Source organism: Piliocolobus tephrosceles, chromosome 3 (assembly GCF_002776525.5).
Source record: "Piliocolobus tephrosceles isolate RC106 chromosome 3, ASM277652v3, whole genome shotgun sequence".
Lineage (NCBI taxonomy): Eukaryota > Metazoa > Chordata > Mammalia > Primates > Cercopithecidae > Piliocolobus > Piliocolobus tephrosceles.
The window spans coordinates 22,895,849-22,916,874 of record NC_045436.1 but is presented as its reverse complement, the minus strand read 5'-3'; the positions used below and the strand labels follow the sequence as shown (position 1 = coordinate 22,916,874).

At 34.6% G+C, this 21,026-nt stretch overlaps 1 protein-coding gene across 8 annotated transcripts in view; it reads right to left on the bottom strand.

Moving 5' to 3' along the window:
• Positions 1-15,999: 15,999 nt before the first annotated feature.
• Positions 16,000-21,026, bottom strand: part of SPOCK3 (SPARC (osteonectin), cwcv and kazal like domains proteoglycan 3) — a 483,863-nt gene continuing 478,836 nt past the window's right edge. For 5 of the 8 annotated variants that reach the window (XM_023228615.2, XM_023228604.2, XM_023228623.2 and 2 more), the window contains 2 exons: positions 20,378-20,515; positions 16,000-17,710 (listed from right to left, as the gene is read on the bottom strand). In XM_023228615.2, the coding sequence (XP_023084383.2) occupies positions 17,541-17,710; positions 20,378-20,515 (308 nt within the window). In that variant the 3' untranslated portion in view covers positions 16,000-17,540. The remainder of the gene's footprint in view (positions 17,711-20,377; positions 20,516-21,026) is intronic. The other 3 variants (XM_023228583.2, XM_023228590.3, XM_023228598.2) reach the window with 3 other exon arrangements.

Sequence of the window (21,026 nt, the reverse complement as noted above, 5' to 3'; positions counted from 1 at the left end):
AAAATGTGTTTATAAGTACTAGAGGAAAATATGTTTTCTGTTGTTAGTACAATGTTTGGCATGTCTGTGCAGGTCCATTTGATCTAAAGTGTGTTTGAAGTTCAATATTTCCTTATTGGTTTTCTGTCTGGATGACCTGTTCTATGTTGAAAGTGAGATTTGAAATCCCCAAATATAATTGTGTTCCAGTCAGTCTATGTTTACTTTCAGATCTTTTAATGCTTGCTTTATATACTTATAAGTATATAAAGATGCTCTGATGTTGTGTGTGTCTGTGTATACATATATAGTATACACTCACATATATATATTTACAATTATGTCTCTTGATGAATTGACATCTTTGTCACCATATAATGACCTTTATTTTATCTCTTTTGCCCTAAAGTTTATTTTGTTTGAAATAATCATAGCTACACTTGCTCACTTTTTGTATCCATTTGCATAAAATATATTTTTCCAACCCTTCACTTTCAGTCTATCACTATCCTCTAAGGTTAAGTGAGTCTTTTGTAGACAGAATATACCTGGGTCTGTGTGTGTTTGTGTCATGGGAGTCTGTATGAAGAGACTACCAACAGGCTTTGTGTGAGCAACAAGACTATTTATTTCGCTTGGGTGCAAGTGGGCTGAGTTGGAAAAGAGAGTCAGCAAAGGGAGATAGAGGTGGGGCAGTTTTATAGGATTTGGGTAGGTAATGGAAAACTACAGTTAAAGGTGGTTATCTCTTGCAGGCAGGGGTGGGTATCACAAGGTGCAGGGTGGAGAGATCATGAGACTCATTGTCTGAGGGGGAAATGTCACAAAGTCGACTGATTAGTTAGGGTGGGGCAGGAACAAATCACAATGGTGGAATGTCATCTTTTGTGGTTCTTCAGTTGCTCCAGGCCATCTGGATGTATATGTGCAGGTCACAGAGGTTATGATGGCTTAGCTTGTGCTCAGAGGCCTGACATTCCTGTCTTCTTATATTAATAAGAAAAACAAAACAAAATAGTGAAGTTTTGGAGCATTGAAAATTTTGGCGGGTGGTGTGGAGTAATAATGGGCGATGTTTCTCAGGACTGCTTTGAGTGGGATTAGGGGCAGCGTGGGAACCTAGAGTGGGAGAGATTAAACTGAAGAAAGATTTTGTGGTAAGGGATGATATTGTGGGGTTGTTAGAAGAAGCAGTTTTGCCTGACAAAAGTCTCTTCTTCTTCTGTGACTCCTGCATCTACGTGTGTCTACCTATTAATTGGACAGGCATATGTACACTAGTTTTCCTTACTCCCAGAAATCTGTTTGCAAATAGGACCAAACAGCTTCCTGTTCCCCTCATGACACCAACACTTTATCACATTTTGTTTTATTTTTCTTATTAATATGAGATCACAGGAATAGGCCTCAACTTACTCACTGCTAAAAAAGTAGGACTCTGTATATTTTTAAATGAAGAGTGTTGTTTTTACCTTAATCAGTCTGGCCTGGTATATGACAACATAAAAAGCTCAAAGATAGAGCCCAAAATCTCACCAACCAGGCAAATAATTATGCTAAACTTCCCTGGGCACTTTCTAATTGGATGTCCTGGCTCCTCCCCATTCTTAGTCCTCTAATATTTGTTTTACTCCTTCTCTTATTTGGACCTTGTGTCTTCCGTTTAGTTTCTCAATTCATACAAAACCGCATCCAGGCCATCACCAATCATTCCATATGACAAATACTCCTTCTAACAGCCCCACAATGTTACCCCTTACCACAAAATCTTTCTTCAGTTTAATCTCTCCCACTCTAGGTTCCCCATGCCACCCCAATCCCACTTGAAGCCATCCTGAGAAGCATCGTCCATTATCTCTACATACCACCCCCCAAAATTTTTGATGCCCCAACACTTCACCACTATTTTGTTTTGTTTTTCATATTAATATAAGAAGACAGGAATGTCAGGCCTCTGAGCCCAAGCTAAGCCAACATAACCCCTGTGACCTGCACATATACATCCAGATGGCCTGGAGCAACTGAAGAACCACAAAAGATGATATTCCACCATTGTGATTTGTTCCTGTCCCACCCAAACTAATCAATCGACCTTGTGACATTCCCCCACTTGGAAAATGAGTCTCATGATCTCCCCACCCTGCCCCTTGTGACCCCTGCCCCTGCCCACAAGAGGTAACCTCTTTTAACTGTACTTTTCCACTACCTACCCAAATCCTATAAAACTGCCCCACCCCTATCTCCCTCCACTGACTCCTTTTTCAGACTCAGTCTGCCTGCACCCAGGTGATTAAAAAGCTTTGTTGCTCACACAAAGCCTGTTTGGTGGTCTCTTCATATGGATGTGCGTGACAGTTTGTATGAGTTTGGCCACTCTATGTTTTTTGACAGAATAATTTATTCCATTTACATTTAAAGTAATTACTGACAGGTAAGGAACTTACTGGTGCTATTTTTAATTGTTTTCTGATAGTTTTATAAACTTTTTGTTCCTTTCCTCCTCTCTTGTTTTCTTTCTTTGTGATTTGATGACTCCTAGTGGTATGCTTTAAATATTTTCTTTTTATCTTTTGTGTATCTATTATAGGTTTTCATTTTTTGGTTGCCGTAAGACTTGTATAAAATATTTTATATTACAGTAGACTATTTTAAGTTGATAAGTTAATTTTAATTGCATATATAAACTGTACACTTGTACTTCTCCTCCCACATTTTATGGTTTTGATGTCACATTTTACATCTTTTTGTAATTTGCACCTCGTAACAAGTTACTGTAGCTTTAATTGTTTTTAATAGTTTTTCCTTTGACTCTTATTCTAGAAATATAATTGATTTACCTACTTCCTTTATGGTATTAGAGTGTTTTGGATTTGACAATGTACTTACTCTACCAGTGAGTCTTATACTTTTATATGTTTTCATGTTACAGCTAATGTCCTCTTCCTTCAACCTGAAGAGTAACCTTTAGCATTTTGTGTAGGGCCGGCCTAGTGCTGGTAAACTGTCTCAGCCTTTGTTTGTCTAAGAAAGTCTTTATTACCCATTTATTTTTGAAGGACAAGAATTCTTGGTATGATATTTCTGATTTGCACTTTTTTTTTTTTAATTTCAGGATGTTAAATTTACTATTCTAGTACCTTTTGGCCTTCAAGGTTTCTGCTAAAAAATTATTTGATAGTCTTATGAACATTCCCTTGTATGTAATAATTCATTTTCTCCTTGCTGCTTTCAACTTAGTATAATTTTTAGTAATTTGATTATAATATGTCTTTGTGTAGATCTTTCTGGTGCATCCATATGTGGAGGAAGTCAGGAGCTTCCTATTTCTACCATGTTGCTGATGTCACTCTCGGCAAGCACTATCTGGTGTTTTCTTAATATTAAATTGCCATTATGAAGTTTTGCAAGAAGGTCCCAGAAATGATATTGTGCCTTTTTTATTGTAGTGCATATCAGGAGACATAGATTGTAGATATGTCTTATTTTTAAGAGTAGTAGCCGTGACTTCATTGTTAACATGGTGTCTGCTCTGTTTATCCAATATAAAGTTAATTTTTTCCTATGCAATTAAAATAAGTACCTTGTGAGAGATATTCTGTGTACATATCCTTTGCTTTTGCTCACTTAAAAATTGTATCCTGAAAATTACTTCATTTAACTTCAAAGAAGTCTTCCTCATTTATTTTTTTCAAACCCTCAATGTACTTCATTACCTGGATATGCTGTAGGTTAATTCCACCAATCTCTTGAACTGCCTTTTTGAGTCTTGCATTTGTGGATTCAAAATGGCTTTGAATTGTCTACCCTGATTTAAATTCTATAAAAAGAAACACATTCTATTATTGGGGCTGTGAAAAAACATGCACTTCAACACATTGCTGGTGGGACTGCAAAGTGGTACAACCTTTTGGCAGTAAATTTTGAAATCCTAACAAATACCTACACATCTACTTATTGTTTAACCAACAATCCCACTTCTAAGAATCTTCCCTGAAAATACCATTTACAAATCCAAAGTACCTATGCACACATTATTTGTAACTACAAAATGTTGGAAATAATATAATAAATGTTCATATATAAGAGATTGAAAACATATAAAAGTACAAGACTCACTGGTAAAGTGTTTTCAATAGTCTTTCCTTTAACTCTTTTTCTAGAAATATTTTAGAAATAAATTCTTATACAGCTCTCCATTAAAGTATCTCTAGAACTCAGCAACTAGCAGATTTAACTTTTCCTAATTGGTTCAATTGCCAGCCTCTCTTCCCCATCTCAAGCTCTAGCTTACTGTCATCCTACCCTGCATTATGGTGTCCCTTCAGCATTATGAGCTGTTTGCTTTCTGCCTAATAATTTCATTTCTTAAGACGTGTTCAGCATCAGCTATATCTAGCGGTGATGTTTATTGCTGCGATTTTAAAGAGTAAGCCATTCTCATGTCTGTGAGATAGATACGCAAATTATACCTACATCCCAGCATTCCATGAGAATGGGGTGAGTTCCATAAGAATGGGGTGAGTTCCATGAGAAAGGGGTGAAAGGTGTTATAACTCACTGTGAAAATACAGAGAAGGAGCAGAATACCTGTCTAAAAAGGGGTAGTAGTTTATAGGAAAGGCTTCATGGCTAACGTGAGACTTGAGTGGAGGTTTAATTTTCTATTTGCTTGAAAATTTTCTCCTTTCTTGCCATATCTAGGGCTTCCAATTTTTTGTAAAAAAAAAAAAAAAAAAAAAATAGATTAAACATTTTTGCTCATAAATTTGCCAAATGCTTTTCTCTATGAAATTATATATCAAGATCACTTTTGCTTTGTAGTTAAGTATATTGAGTACTTCAGTTAAGCACTTGCTTTTATGAAATTGTTTTTATTATTATTTTTAGGAATAGAGTTTTACTCTTTATCAGGCTGGAAGGCAGTGGCATGATCATAGCTCACTGCAGCCTCCAAATCCTGAGTTCAAGCAATCCTCCCATCACAGCCTCCGAAGTAGTTGGGACTATAGGTACATGACATCATGCCCAGCTAATTAAAAAAGAAAAGAAATTTTTTTTTGTAGAAACAAGGTCTCACTACGTTGTCCAAGTTGTGTTTTTAAAAAACAATTACAGAAGTCACATTATTATACTAGAACTATCGTTACGTAGGTTTGGTAGATTATTTACTAATAGCTTTACTATTGGTATTACTATTACTATTGGTAGTTATAGGCATTTATATAAGAATGTAAAATAATCAGCCAGGCACGGTGGCTCATGCCTGTAATCCCAGGACTTTGGGAGGCCGAGGCAGGAGGATCACGAGGTCAGGAGATTGAGACCATCCTGGCTAACACGGTGAAATGCCCTCTGTACTAAAAAGTAAAAAAAAAAATCGTCAGGCATGGTGGTGGGCACCTGTAGTCCCAGCTACTCGGGAGGCTGAGGCACGAGAATGGCATGAACCCAGGAGGCGGAGCTCACAGTGAGCCGAGATCGCGCCACTGCACTCCAGCCTGGGAGACAGCCAGACTCCATCTCAAAATAAATAAATAAATAGAAAAAATATAAAATAGTCACTCAGTATTTTACTTTAATACCCAATCACTTATTTTCTCATGAATTTTATGAAGGAGTTAACTTAGAACTCAATTATATTACAGCATATGCTTTTATGATTAAGCAGGTGGTAATGCTTGGACTGTAGGCTCAGTCTGTCAAAAATAAACTTCCTCCTACAATGATAAATTAATGTGCTTGTAAGGCAACAGCAATTTGTTTATGGCCTTTTCATGCAAGGAAGACATCATTACAGGCTCCATCAATACCAGCACATCTTTGATAGAACCTTCAGCATAATTAGTTTTCAACATATTGAAATTGATAAACAACTTTCTAAGTGTCATTATATTCTATATATGTGCTCATTACATGTGTTTTGGAAGGAAGAATAAAAACTTCAAAATGTTTCAAAGTAAGTTCTCTGATTATATGAAAATAAATGTTTGGGTATTTTCTTTATTGTGTACGGGTGTAGGAAACTGCGTGTCTGTGCGTGTGTGTATGCGTGCAATGGCACACATGTGCTTTGGAAACTGACTTATAATTTCTAACACTTTGCAAGAAGAGAGAAGTAGAAAAGAGAGGTAACAATCTTCAGCCATTTCTGAGATAGCTAGAACTTGAAGGAAAATAACGAATCATCATGTTTAACAGAAGTTTGAGGGAGTATGGCATAGCATAATCAATTATTTTACAGCCAGTTATAAATCTCCATGTGGAAATATTAACAACGTATACTACCATTAAGCAAGATGATATTTAGTCATTCATTTTGTTTTTTGCTGAAAAGAAACACAAATGAATTGTTGGAGTGATAGAAACTTTTAAATCAAGGCCTCACCTGGTCAGCAAAGCTGATGAACTGTTCACTAGCCAACATGCTGCTATAAGGAATTGACAAGATAAAGGAGGGGATCAATTAAAAATAAGTTTTCACAACTTTGTTTGAATTGCGTATGTCAAGTGTCATATAATTACTATCAGGATAAAACTGTGTGCTTGACATGAAACATGCTTAAGAAAGACAATTTTCTTCTTCCGTTAGAGGGTGGCTAGGGCAATACTTTTGACTAAAGGTGAAAGAGGAAAAAAGGAAGGCCTACGAACATAGTTATCTAATCAAACAACTTTGACTTTATTTAATTTGGTAGCCATTGAACACTGCAAAGCTGCTTCTGCTAAGTCTGGAGAGCATGACTTTTTGGACTCAGGCCACAATTATACCAGCCATTTGTTGCTCACCTCTGGCTCTAGGGACTCAGCTATTTTCTTTTTCTCTTAAAGGGATATCACTATTCATAGAATTCCTTGCAATCTCTTTCCCCATGATGACCTTCAGGCTAATAGCCTGTATTTTTCACAAAGAGTTCCATTTATAATGGCCATTTGCTAGGATATATATGCTATTGGGGTATAAAAATTACAAAGGTCATGAAAATCCAGTAGAACTTCCCTAGATTAATTTTATGTATTAATATTACCCTCTGCTCATTTGGACACTGACAAGTGTTAAATTGACTGATGTGTTTTTTCTTCTTTCATATGTCATTTTTATTTTCAGAAGTCAGTATTGGAGACACAAAAGATTGCATGGAGCATTACACATCCAGGTGTAGCCACATCCATAATACTGCATGCATGAGCAATGCCCTAGGAATGCCCTTTGAAAATGATTAATACAGATGCTATATTTTTAACTAGGTACTACAGAAAGAGCATGCAATATCTATTACATAAATTTAATTTTCATTTTGGGCTTTATTAATTGTCATTCTTTTCCTTGAGCATGAAGGATTAAAATAGACTGTGATATTTATAAATGTTTAACAGATCTTCCTTATAGCATGTCCTAGACCATGTTTTAACTGAACAGCTCTTTGAATGGAGCCCCATCAAAGTCCAGGGCTAAAATTAATCTGCCTGAGGTACTACATGAACAGAGTGCAGTGGTTTTGGCGAGGCTTGACAACGCCTTTCCTGGCATTAAAGAGGTTGGGGTTGCAGCCACCCTGGGAAGAATACAACTGAGCTGCTATGTCAACTGTGCTTTCACCTTGCAAGATTCTGGACCAGATTCTGGCACAACTGTTCCTATAATCACACCAGACGATATGTTATTATTATCCAGCTAAAAAGAGTCATAAAGTCACTTCCTGTTAGAGATCATTATAAAGACAACTAGAAACTATTGGCAGTAGTTTGGTATACACTGAGCATTCTTCAAAGATATTTGTCAAAGTTTTCTGTATACCCTATGGTTTGCAGTTATCTTTCTTTTTTTAAAAAAAAATATTTTATTTTAAGTTTCAGGATACATGTGCAGGATGCGCAGGTTTGCTATGCAGGGAAATGTGTGCCATGGTGGTTTGCTGCATCTATCAACCCATCACCTAGCTATGAAGCCCCACATGCATTAGCTATTTATCCTGACACTCTCCCTCTCACTGCCCTTCCCTGACAGGCCACAGTGTGTGTTGTTCGTCTCTTTGTGTCTATGTGCTCTCACTGTTCGGCTCTCACTTAAAAGTGAGAACATGTGATGTTTGATTTTTTTGTTCATGTGTTTGTTTGCTGAGGATAATTACTTAGTACTTTAACCTTGTCCCTGAAAAGGACATGCTCTCATTCCTTTTTATGGCTGTATGGTATTCCATGGTGTATATTTACCACATTTTCTTTATCTAGTCTATCATTGATGGGTGTTTTGATTGATTCCATATCTTTATTATTGGGAATAGTGCAGCAATGAACATATGTATGCATATGTCTTTATAGTATAATAATTTATATTTCTTTGGGTATATGCTCAGTAATAGGATTTCTGGGTCAAATTGTATGTCTGGTTCTAGGTCTTTGAGGAATTGCCACACTGTCTTCCACAATGGTTGAACTAACTTACATTTCCACCAATAGTGTAAAAGTTTTCCTATTTCTCTGCAACCTCATCAGCATCTGTTGCTTCTTAACTTCTTAATAATCATCATTCTGACTGGCATGAGATGGAATCTCATTGAGGTCTTGATTTGCATTTCTCTAGTGATCAGTGATGTTGAAGTTTTTTTCATGTTTGTTGGCCCAGAATTTCCTTAAGTTGATAAACAACTTCAGCAAAGTCTTAGGATACAAAATCAATGTGCAGAAATCAAAAGCATTCCTATACACCAACAATAGACAAACAGAGAGCCAAATCATGAATGAACTCCTATTCACAATTGCAACAAAGAGAATAAAGTACCTATAAATACAGCCAAAAAGGGAAATGAAGTTCTCCTTGAAGAGAACTACAAATCACTGCTCAAAGAAATCAGAGAGGACACAAACAAATGCAAAAACATTCCATGCTCATAGATCAGAAGAATCAATATTGTGAAAATGCCATACCACCCAAAGTAATTTATAGATTCAATGCTATTACCACTAAACTACCATTGACATTCTTTACAGAATTGGAAAAACGACTTTACAATTCACATGGAACCAAAAAAGAGCCCATATAGCCAAAACAATCCAAAGCAAAAAGAACAAAGCTGGAGGCATCATGCCACCTGACTTCAAACTATATTGCAATTTTCCTAAAAAAAAATAAGTAAAAATAAAATGGGATTAGGCCTGACATGGTGGTTCACGCCTGTAATCTCAGCGCTTTGGGAGGCCAAGGCGGGCAGATCATGAGGTCAAGAGATAGAGACCATCCTGGTAAACATGGTGTAACCCTGTCTCTACTAAAAATACAAAAATTAGCTGGGCGTGGTGACGTGTGCCTATAATCCCAGCTACTCGGGAGGTAGAGGCAGGAGAATCGATTGAACCTGGGGAGGTGGAGGTTGCAGTGAGCCGAGATTGAGCCACTGCACTCCAGCCTGGCGACAGAGTGAGACTCGCTCTCCAAAGAGAAAAAAAAAGGGGGGGGGGAGTTGGCGGGGGATTAAAACACAAGTAAGAGTTTGTCACTAGTTAAAAAAGGAAGAAATAGGTCTTGTAAAGCTATGTTGAAATTGGATGCTGGGTGAATGGCTAGGTTTCCTTACTAGTCAATTGTCTTAGACAGTTTGTGCTGCTATAAAGGAATATCTGAGGGTGGGTAATTTATAAAGTAAAGAGGTTTATCTGGCTCATGTTCTGCAGGCTGTACAAGAAGCATGGTGCCAACATCTCCTGGTCAGAAAGTCAGATTACTTCTACTCATGGTGGAGGGAGAAGGAAAGAGGTGTGGGCAGAAATCACATGGCAAGGAAGAAACAAGAGAGAGGGAAGGAGGTGCTGGACTTTTTTCAACAACCACTTCTTGTCACTCCTACAAGAATCTCACCAAGTCATTGATGAGGGAACCACCCCCATGACCCAAACACCCCCAAGCATCCCCCACGACCAACACTAGAGACCAAATTTCAACATGAGACCTGGCAGAGTCAAGCAGACCGTTTTAAAGCATAGCACCAGGAGAGCAGTTTATTCTCATCTGCTTGGAGTAGGAGTGATTCAAGTTAAAAATGCATTTGTGGCACTGGGACACTTTCAGTGTATTAAACGCCAAGTGTATGTGATAATTAATGTAAAATATAATATAACGTAACTTACTTACAGTTACTGACTTCTGTTTCTCCTCATTGTAAACTGTCAGCATGCAGTTTTATTTCAAATAATAATCCTTCTAGGTATGCCCAATAAAAAATAATACCCAGATGACTCACATGGAAACAAAAATTTATTCAAATTATCTCAAATTTTAGAAACTAAACTAAGATTGGCATAGTTATGCATTGCTCTTGTAATTATGAGGTTGACACCAAATACACATTAATCAATTAAACAGTCTCGATAGTCCGAGATTCACATGACCAACTGAAACAACCTTGTACAAAATCATTCATTTTTTTTCTTTCGCCAAATATGACATATACACAATCTATTTTGGTATCGTTTAATTTTATAAGAAGAAAGTAAGGTCCAAATTAGAGGCTTCTCTTGGTTAATTTTTCCACAAACATGTCTTACAGTAAAGGGCATTTTCCCTTTATCTTTTATCTATATTTCTCCAGATGATCAAATCAGTTGTAAAAAAGTATTGGTTGTTTGGAGTGAAAATGATGAGCGCCTGGAACACATGATCCTGAAAGAGAAAAATGTTTAAATATTTACATTTCCTAGCAAGAAATATTGTACCTGACTAAAATAAACTGAGAAGTAGTTTACTAATAATGGTCTATTATCATACTAATATTTACTTATATGAAGAAATAAGAGTTCTTAAATTTTTTACAAATGTGACATGATTTGTCACATATCTATACTCCTTAGAAACTATTGGAGAATGTGAAATTGTTTTGTCCATACTTCTAATAGTTCCACCTCTATTTTTTCATCCCCCCCAAAATAATAAATTGTTTTTAAATTACAAGAATGCTTTTTTAAAAAATTTATGTTTTTTCTTTTAAATCTAGTAAGTTCTAAATTACACTTTGATGCATTAGATGTTTTAGAGCTCTGGTAAGCTCTAAAACAAACTTATAGTCTCTTTTTGTTGTTTTTATTTTCACTCTGGTACTTCTACATCTTACCCCCATTGGGTAAAAAAGAACATTGAAACTTAGCACTATTTAACATACCAATTAAAAAGACACATTAAAAATTAAAATGATGGCCAGGTGTGGTGGCTCACACCTGTAATCCCAGCACTTTGGGAGCTGAGGCAGGTGGATCTCTTGAGGTTAGGAGTTCAAGACCAGTCTGGCCAACATGGTGAAACCCTGTCTCTACTAAACATACAAAAAATTAGCCGAGAGTGGTGACAGATGCCTGTAATCCCAGCTACTGGGGAGGTTGAGGCAGAAGAGTCACTTGAAATAGGGAGGTGGAGCTTACAGTGAGCCAACATGGCACCAGTGCACTTCAGCCTGGGCAACAAGAGTGAAACTCCATCTCAAAAAAAAAAAAAAAAAAATAGAATTACAGTGAAATTACGTTAAGAATTTTCTATTAGTAACCATTCTTTTGGATAAGACATTGTGGATAATCAATGTTTTGAAAAGGTTAGCCCTTAATTAGGAATTACATTTTAAGAGAGAACATTTATGAGAGCTCAAGAACAAGTTGATATTGGACTGCATTGAGCTGGTGTTTCTTAAGTTTGGGCTTTAGTTTCTACATTGATATCCCTGGTGACCTTTAAAGATCACCTTATTTCTCTGGACTAGCTGTTTCCTAACACAGAAAACAGGAATAACAATTTCTATATCCTCATCTTAAAAATATAATGGATCTAAAATAGTGGCTGATTTATTGATTTTACTTTTCTTCATTTCCCTCTTCTTAATAATAACTATTATTCAGTGCTGACTATGTGGCTAGGCATTGTTTTAAGTATTTTCATAAGTATTAAAGTGTGTAATCCTCTGCCACATGTGCTAAGGTGAGAATTAATCTCATACCTATTTCACTGATGAGAAAACTAAGCCATGGAGATGTCAAGTAACTTGCCTAAAGTCACGCAGTCCATGAGTGCCAGAGCCAGGATTCAGACCTGGTAGACTATACTGTCCATGGCTTTTACCACTACACTTACTGTCTTTTTATCATTATTATTATTGTAGCTAAATTTTTTGAGCTAGGTATTTTACTAGAATGTCCACTGAAGCACTATTATAGCCTCATGAATTAAATCCTAACACTACTATTACTTTACACATGAAGAAAATCAGTTACAGCGAAGTTCATTATTTGCCCAACATCACAAAGCAGCATCAGATTGAGCTCAGAGATTTGACTCCAGGAATTGCATTTCCTGGACTGCTACACAAATATATTTAATTAAACAGCAGAATTAACTTGTTTATGTTCTGCTTCCCTTTACAAGGATTTGAGATGGCTTCAAAACACGTTGCATGTTGATTAAGAAGAAGGCATTAGTTTTGGATAGTTGTAGCAAATGTAAATGTGGAAGTAGCATGACATGATTCAATAACCAGTGGAACTGAGAGACATGGGTAAAGATATAGTAGTGTCACTGTTCCATCCCAACTGCCTATAAACTGACGGCAGTGACACCTGCCTTGGCAAGAGTCATACACGTGACTTCAACTCACATTCAGTTGGCCAGAACTAGTTGCATGACCTCAATTTGACTGTGAAGAAAAAAGGAAGGTATAACATGTGTTTAGAAAGGAGAGAGGAACCAGGAATGATGAGTATTAGTGATTTCTAGGATACTTCATCTCTATTATAAGAAAAAATAATACCCATCTCTTAGTTGATTGCTTGAATTTAATGTATATGACATTTAATGTATGGTACATATAGTAAGTTGACATCAACTCTAGTTCATGTTTCTCTTGAAATATATCTATTCAAAAATGAATAATTACTTAGGGAAACCAACTAATTAAGATACTTGGGTTTAAAGTTTATTTTTTCATTTCTTCATATGACTTTTACTATGCCTCATAAACTCCTATAAGTAACAAAAATAATTACATTTATTTGGTATTTACTATGTTCCAGACACTATGTGTTAACTCATTTCATCGTCACACTGGCTCTATGATGTGAGCACGATTTATTATGTCTATTTAGTGTATGAGAGTACTATCAACTGGATCATTTGTTTGAATTACTGTGAATAAAGCTGTAAAAAGAGAAGATAATTCTACAGCACATCTTGAAAACTTCAGTAATACTGTTGTTGTTAACCTATTTTAAAGATCTGAAAAAAAAATCAGCATTTAGTGGACATTTACTACATGATAAACACAGTGCTCCTGCTTAAATTTGTATTGCATGTAACCTTCACATAAATTCTCCAGGATAAATATATTAAGCTACATTTCACAGATAAGAAAGATAAGGCATATAGACTTCAAACGTAGAAATACACGTATTTGTATATTTAAGGATGAATGGGATGGTTGATGATTAACATATATTAAAAATGTATTCCCCAAAGATGTCTTTGAAAGAGTTGAATATGGATGTGATGGTGTTTATTGGTTGTTGCAATTTAAAAAACATCTTTCCACCTACAATGGTTTGCTTTGCCATTTTAAATCAAGTCGAACCATATATTCATTTATCTTAATTTTACTTGCTAAGCTTTTAACTGAGACATAGAAATTAGGTAAAGATATTAAGTAGAATAATGACAACAGATATTCATATATAATTAAGGAGAGAAAATAATTACTATTCAAAAGGACAGTTCCGATTTGTCTTGTCCCAGGAGGGATGACATATATATTGTATACAGCGAAAGCTTAAGATGTTCTTTTTGAAGTGTTCGTTGACTTAATCATTAATAAAAGTTTCATGAAGCCAAGTTATAATTCATGAAATAATTTTAAAACACAGAATTAAACAGTTGATAATATTTTCTGTAAAAATGTGTACTAGAAAGAGTGAAAATGTTGCCTTTCATTATATTAACCTTCATATCAGCTATTAGGTTTAAAATAATGTCAAATAGAATAAGCTACAAGGAGCTCATATGATCATTTATTTATATCTTCATACCACTTTAAATGTTCTGGATTTTTAAATTTTCTTACTTAATCTGAGTAATGTATGATATGGTCTAGTACTCTTTATTCATCATGAACAAAAGATAAGAAAAATCAATGTGCATCAATGTACTGAATATTTTAAATTCGAAGAAAACACTGGACTAATCGTGTGTGCACACATGTGTTTGTGCATATGTGCACACTTGTGTCTGGCAGAACAAGCACATTACTTATGATGGCGGTATTCAGTGTGGCTCATTCTTCACTTTCCCGCCAAGTTATTAGAAATCTCTAAAAGTAGACTGGGTATGGAGCCCTTAATAATCTATTGCATACAGCTAACAATGACACTTCATTAATTTTATATAAAACAATTCATCAAAATGTTTGCTATAAAATGTGTATTTATTCCTGCAATTCTGTAAATATGCTCTAAATAAACTATCACTAGCCTATAAGGATCAATGCTTATGAGTTACTTTTCACATCATCAGTTTCATGTAAAATAAAAATACTGTAAAAATGTATACACAGAATGAAGTACTCTTAGCAGCTGTTTCATTAGTTAGAACATTTTTGCTAATAATTTTGATATTTTGGTCCGATGGATTTTTTCTATTAAATGATTGGCAGAAATACAGAGTTCGAATTGGGTCACATATCATTTTGATCAATATTAAAATTTTTCATGTTTATTTTAAACTTAACTTTTTTCCCTCAATAGTATTAGGCAGAATTACCATCCCCGAGAGGCACAACAATAAAGCATCATTAATTTCCATATTAGATTTTGGCATAAAAGGAACAGTTGCTATTTTATTTGTATGTTTCTTCTACTTATTTTCTCTAATGTTTCAGTTTTCAATTTGCTGTGATTCTGAATGTCTTGAATTTTTGAGTTGCATGTATGCTTTCTAAACAACACAGATGAGAAAGATAAGACACTATTATGGATTGTATTGTATGACTTTATATCTATGAATCAGATTTCAATTTAAGAAAGAACAAACTGTTGAGATAGTTGGATTGTTTTAATTAAAATGTTAAGATTTGGGGTTTCTATCAAGGACTCTCATTGGGGGGTTCAAAATACCTCGTTTCTTATTCAAATTAAATCTAGTAAATATCTTTCTTTGGTTTATTCCAGTGGAGATTATAGCCATATTGTATTACGGACTAGGAATAAATGTATTGCCTGTCTTTACACTTCATAGTTTGTTCATTAATGCATATGTAGTGTGTAGAATACTGTCTGATTTACAGTAGCTGTCAAATATTTATATTTTGGAGGGATAAATGTATAGGCATAATTGTATTGTATCAAAATATTTCAAATGAATTAAATGATGAAAAGACCTAATATACATTACAAATAGAATTTTTATACACACACAAATATATATTGTATACAAATAATTTACATAAAGTTTTATAGTGTAATCTTTTTTTATTTTCTATTGGCTGTTGATTTAATTGCTTTCTTGGGAGTCTAAGAGACCCTTCTTTAGAAAAACAGCCTAACTTCAACATTACTATATTTGTTATGTTACATTCATTTGCTAAACCTCTGTATATAATTCGTTTTTGTCTCTTCCCAAACAGTTATATTTATATACATTTGTTAAATAGACAAGGCTATCTGATCACTCTTCAAAATGCTGTTGCTATAGAAATTTAGCCAAATATGTTAAGTATGACACCATAAAAGTGGGTTTTAAAATACAGCCTTGAAAAAAATATGATCCATTTTACAATATTATGACAAATGAAACAAAACAAACCACCACCAACAAAAAAAAAACATTTTTAACATACATTGAAAAATAATATTTAAGATTCCAAGAGCTCTAAGTTTGAAATTCTAAAACTTCAGGAAACTCCCCTAGCTAGTTTGTGATGCATTCATTTTAAAAATCAAAGACTCGATGAAGAAGCCTTCATGCTGCTATGTGTATTCTGGAAAAACCACTGAGGAACAGTTCAATTTGGTTATAAGATTTTTTATTTTGTAAACTATACATAAACAGTAAAAAAGAAAATGCATTATACTTTAAATATTACATAAAGTCAACATTAAAGTTTGTATTGAGTGTGTATAAATTAAATTGAAATAATTCATCAATTTTGCTTTCAATGAATTGTATACTGGGAAACCAGTTTACCCACTGTTGAAATTAAAGATACCAATATGTAACATTCAACAGGATTTTCCATTTTTATTATGGGCACAAAACCATTGGTCTGATATAGTTAAAAGTGATGGTGTGCCAAAATGTCTACACAATTAATTAACATGCTAACTTAAATACAGAGGTTAAAGTAATTTTTACTACAGTTACATCTTAAATGCTACTCTACACAATAATCATAAACAAGTCCACATGGCAATTATGTAACAATAGAAAAAAAGGAAGAAACATATCCCATTTTCTTCATTCCAGCAGCAGTACCTTTACTGTTATTAATCTGTTAATTAGGTGTGCTTATATATTGCATAATATACTATATTGGTATGCATGCTAAAATCTTTCTATTTCTATTTTTGCAAGGCACCATACAATACGTTCTCTAGGTTTCGGCACTACTAACAAAAATAACATAAGTCTAAGATTAAATGCAAATTTTTATCTAAAATGAGAAATAAAATGAAAATTAAGAATTCAAAATTTGACCTTGGGGCAAATGACAAACTTTGTAAAAATATGGTTTAAATCAATCTTTCCCTTTGTCTTCCTAATTTAAATTCTGAAACCTAAGTTGCTGGTCAGAAAGATAAAGAAATCTAGAAAGTCAAATAAATCATGTTATTAAAGAGTATTTTTAAAAATCTGCATAGGACTGCCATCCAAATTAAAATACACATTGGAAAGACCAACTAAATTTTTAACTTTCAGAATCCATGGTTTTCCATTCTTGTCATTTTGTAAAATGTACTATGAGATCCAGAATAATTTCATAGTTAAAAACACCACTATTAATGTAAACACAATGGAGGACTCTACAATTGTCACTCTGTTTTTCTTGCCATGTGGTATCTCTCTGTTATCCTGACTCATCTAGGTCTAGCAAGATGCTACTTTGGAAATGCAATTAAAGCATGCATATTTTTCTTAAATCCTCAGGACCCAGGTCATTAATAATTTATTCATTTTAAATTTCACTTAGAATTATCTTTCAAAAAATTAACATGTACGATCCCAAGCACTGGCTGTCATTTCGCTTATGGAAGATTTACGAAGTTTGTTCTCATGAAAAATTTATTATAGTAGCACTTCAAAACTTTATTTTCTCTGACTAGACTGCATATGTATTTTCTTGTTATGTAAGGAATATAAAAACTCAAAGCAAATCATTGTTATTTAAACATAAAGTTCTATAACTTTAACTGTAATTTTTCAAATAATTATACAAAATATATGTGAGGTTTAGAATCATTTTGTTATTGGGGAAGAAGATAATTTTAAATAGGCTATCATTTTTGTAAATATTAGAAATGTAGAATTTATTGATTTCAACTGTCATCAATCAAATGTATCCATCATGATCATCACCACCATCATCATCATCCCCTTCATCTTCATCATCATCTTCAATTTCATCTTCATCATTCATAATATCGTCTTCATTATCCTCATCATCAGTCCATTCATGGAAATCTCCACTAGCAAAATCTCCAGAGATCTCAAAATCTATAGCTTAAAAAAAGTGAACATAAACTACCTTTATTTGACTGAATAGTGTTAATTAATGAAAGACAAAATCCTTACGAAAATTAAGAATATTTTTTAAAAAGTAATTGCTTTTCTATCTTATTTATCAAAGATAAGGAAAGATCCATTTTCTGGAAAATTACCACATTTTAAAAATCTATCATTTGTTAAAATGTATGTGCTAAAAGCAGAATCATTATCGAGGTGTGTTATGCAAGATTGATCTCAGCCCAGTTTTTATAGAAGTTCATGTCAGACTGTGCATTTTAATTTAACATTTCTTCTACAAGTGTGACAGAAAAAGTGCTCCACCAAATATGCCCATTTCCTAATCTCCAGAACCTATAAATATGTTACCTTACATGAAAAAGTGACTTTGCAAATACGGCTAAGTAAAGGAATTTGAACTGGAGAGATTATCCTGAATTATCCAGGTGGATCCAAATTGTCACTTAGGTTCTTAAAATAAGATAATGTTTTCCAGATAGAGTGGGAAGGAGCTAGGACTACAGAGGAATGATCAGAGACGCAATGTTGTCGGCTTAAGATTAGAGGAAAGAGTCCATGAACCAAGGGATGCAAGCTGCCTCCAAGAGGTGAAAAGGGCAAGGAAATAGATTTTCCCCTAAAGCCTCCAGAGAGGAGCACCCTCCTGCTGACATCTTAATGTTGAGCTTAGTGAGACCTGTGTTGAACTTCTGAGGTAGGGAACTGTAGGATAAACGTTTGTTGTTTTAAGCCACTAAGTGGGAATTTGTTACTACAGCAACAGAAAACTAATATTTTACAAAATATTTTAAAAATAACTATTAGGCCGGGCGCGGTGGCTCAAGCCTGTAATCCCAGTACTTTGGGAGGCCGAGACGGGCGGATCACGAGGTCAGGAGGTCAAGACCATCCTGGCTAACACGGTGAAACTCCGTCTCTACTAAAAAACACAAAAAACTAGCCAGGCGAGGTGGCAGACACCTGTAGTCCCAGCTACTTGGGAGGCTGAGGGAGGAGAATGGCGTAAACCCGGGAGGCGGAGCTTGCAGTGAGCTGAGGTCCGGCCACTGCACTCCAGCCCGGGCGACAGAGCGAGACTCTGTCTCAAAAAATATAAAAAATAATAATAACTATTAATATTTATGGAGGCAATAATGCACATACATCTTAGAACTCACCGCGTATTGACTTTTCAACTTCTCCAATGCTGGTGTGGATTTATTTTCTACTCTTTCTAATATTTTATTCTTATAATTCTTTTGTATCTAATTATAACAAATCCAATTGATGTAATTCAAGGTTTATAAATTAGTTGATCTCACAAGACAACACAATAAAATTCCCATCTTAACTGAAGAAAATATTGTTTCTTTCTCCAACTTCATCTGCTGTATTAGTTATGAAATGTTAAGAAAACTCAGATTTCCACATTCCAAAAACAATGTTCCTGTTCACTTAAGGAACTCATCTCCATATAATTTTTATTTATAACATAAAAAAGTTATGTATCCATCATTGTCATCAATGACAACTGAAGTAATTTAAAATGCAACTACTTTACAGTACATATTACAAAGAGTGTTCCCTATATGTAAAATTTATGTAAGACAGCTACTGAATCCTCTTTCTTCCTACTTAAATCTAATTGCATTGGCCAGGTCAGCAAACAAAGCTAAGCTATTAAAAATGTTATAAACAAATGGATTCACAGCAGGAATTTAAAGATTAAATGAGATTACTTTTATTGTTTATCTTTTTTTCTTAACAGTCTTAGTTTATTAGTCTAAAATTTGCTTGAAGAATACACCTAAATATTTTCTAAAATGCAAGACTAAAAAGTACTTTATTTTCATTTTTGATCATTTATATTAATTGAAACACAATGAATTAATTCCTGGGGTGTGTGTGTGTGTGTGTGAGTGTGTGTGTGTACAATGAAGTGGCTTTTGTCATGAAAACTGTCTATAATACAAACAAAATTGACACTTGCAGTCTAGAAAAATGTTTTATGAAGTACAAATGGTACCACAATGGAAACTTTAAAATGCATGTATGTTATGTTCAACTAATTGTTACATTCTATTTTAAACATATATATAAAAAATGCATGCTCCTAAAAAAGAATTTGAATATTAACTATAATTCCCTTTAAACAATGAAATTACATTTTCCTCACTCAAGTACAAGGAAACATGCTCATAGAGCTGTAATTTATGAACTTTTACTTTAAAAATGTTTGTATTTCTTTGGCTGGTTAACCCACATATTCCCTAAGTCACCATCTCCAGAGGCATTCAGACAAAAGGGTGTCATCTGAAGCCATGATAAATAGAGTTTATTGACTTGCAGTAGGATGAATGAAAAAGGTCTGCTTCAGCTGAGAGGAAAAGAAGTACCTCAACCACTTTCTAAATTTGAAGTAGGAAAGGAACCCAGCTTTTAATTAATCTCTCTAGAAAATCTAAATTATGCAATGACCACTTATTATCTATCCAAGTTTTTAACATGCTAGGAGTAAGTTTTTTTGTCACTTCCTCCACCCTATATATTCCATAGTCTTTGCATAGAGTAAGTTCTGATTAAATGCTTGAACAAATGAATGAGGCTCTAAAGCACTTAATTCTGTGCTTGGGAAATTATGAAATAAGTAACCCTTCTCCTTACCACAATCTGCAACACCATTTATTCGGGATCCCATGACTTCATTTCCATATCTGTCAACACACCAGCACTGTCCAACACTGCCATGGCATTGTGTTGGCTTATAGTAACCATCTTCATCACACAGGGGGATATACTGTCCTGTTGAAACAACACACAGGCATACAAACACACACATGTAGTTTATGAATAAGCTGTGATCCTTTTTGATAGGCAGCAAATTATGCATTAATGCATTAAAGACATACACATATGGAGTGTCCACTATATTCCAGGATAGATACCAGTGATGCCTCAGAAGAAATCAGGGAAGTCTTTTCTGTCATGGAGCTGGCCATTGCCACAGTGAACTGCTTATAGTTCATGGATTCATTTCTTTTGTTAAGCAAATTACTGTTTCATTAGTTCTCACTGTGCAAAGGGTAGTGTTTCAGAGGCACAATACAGAATTAACATCTGATTGTGCCATGCTTATATTAATTCACCCAGACCACTTAGCATGGCAGAAGATCTGTCACCATCTGCCTCCATCACTGGCAACTTTCTACTTTCATTTCCCCAAATGTTCATTCCTATATTCCAAGCTCTTTCCAAATCAAACTCTATGTTTTTCCCAAATTCAACACTGTTTTGTCTCTTTACACATTATTTA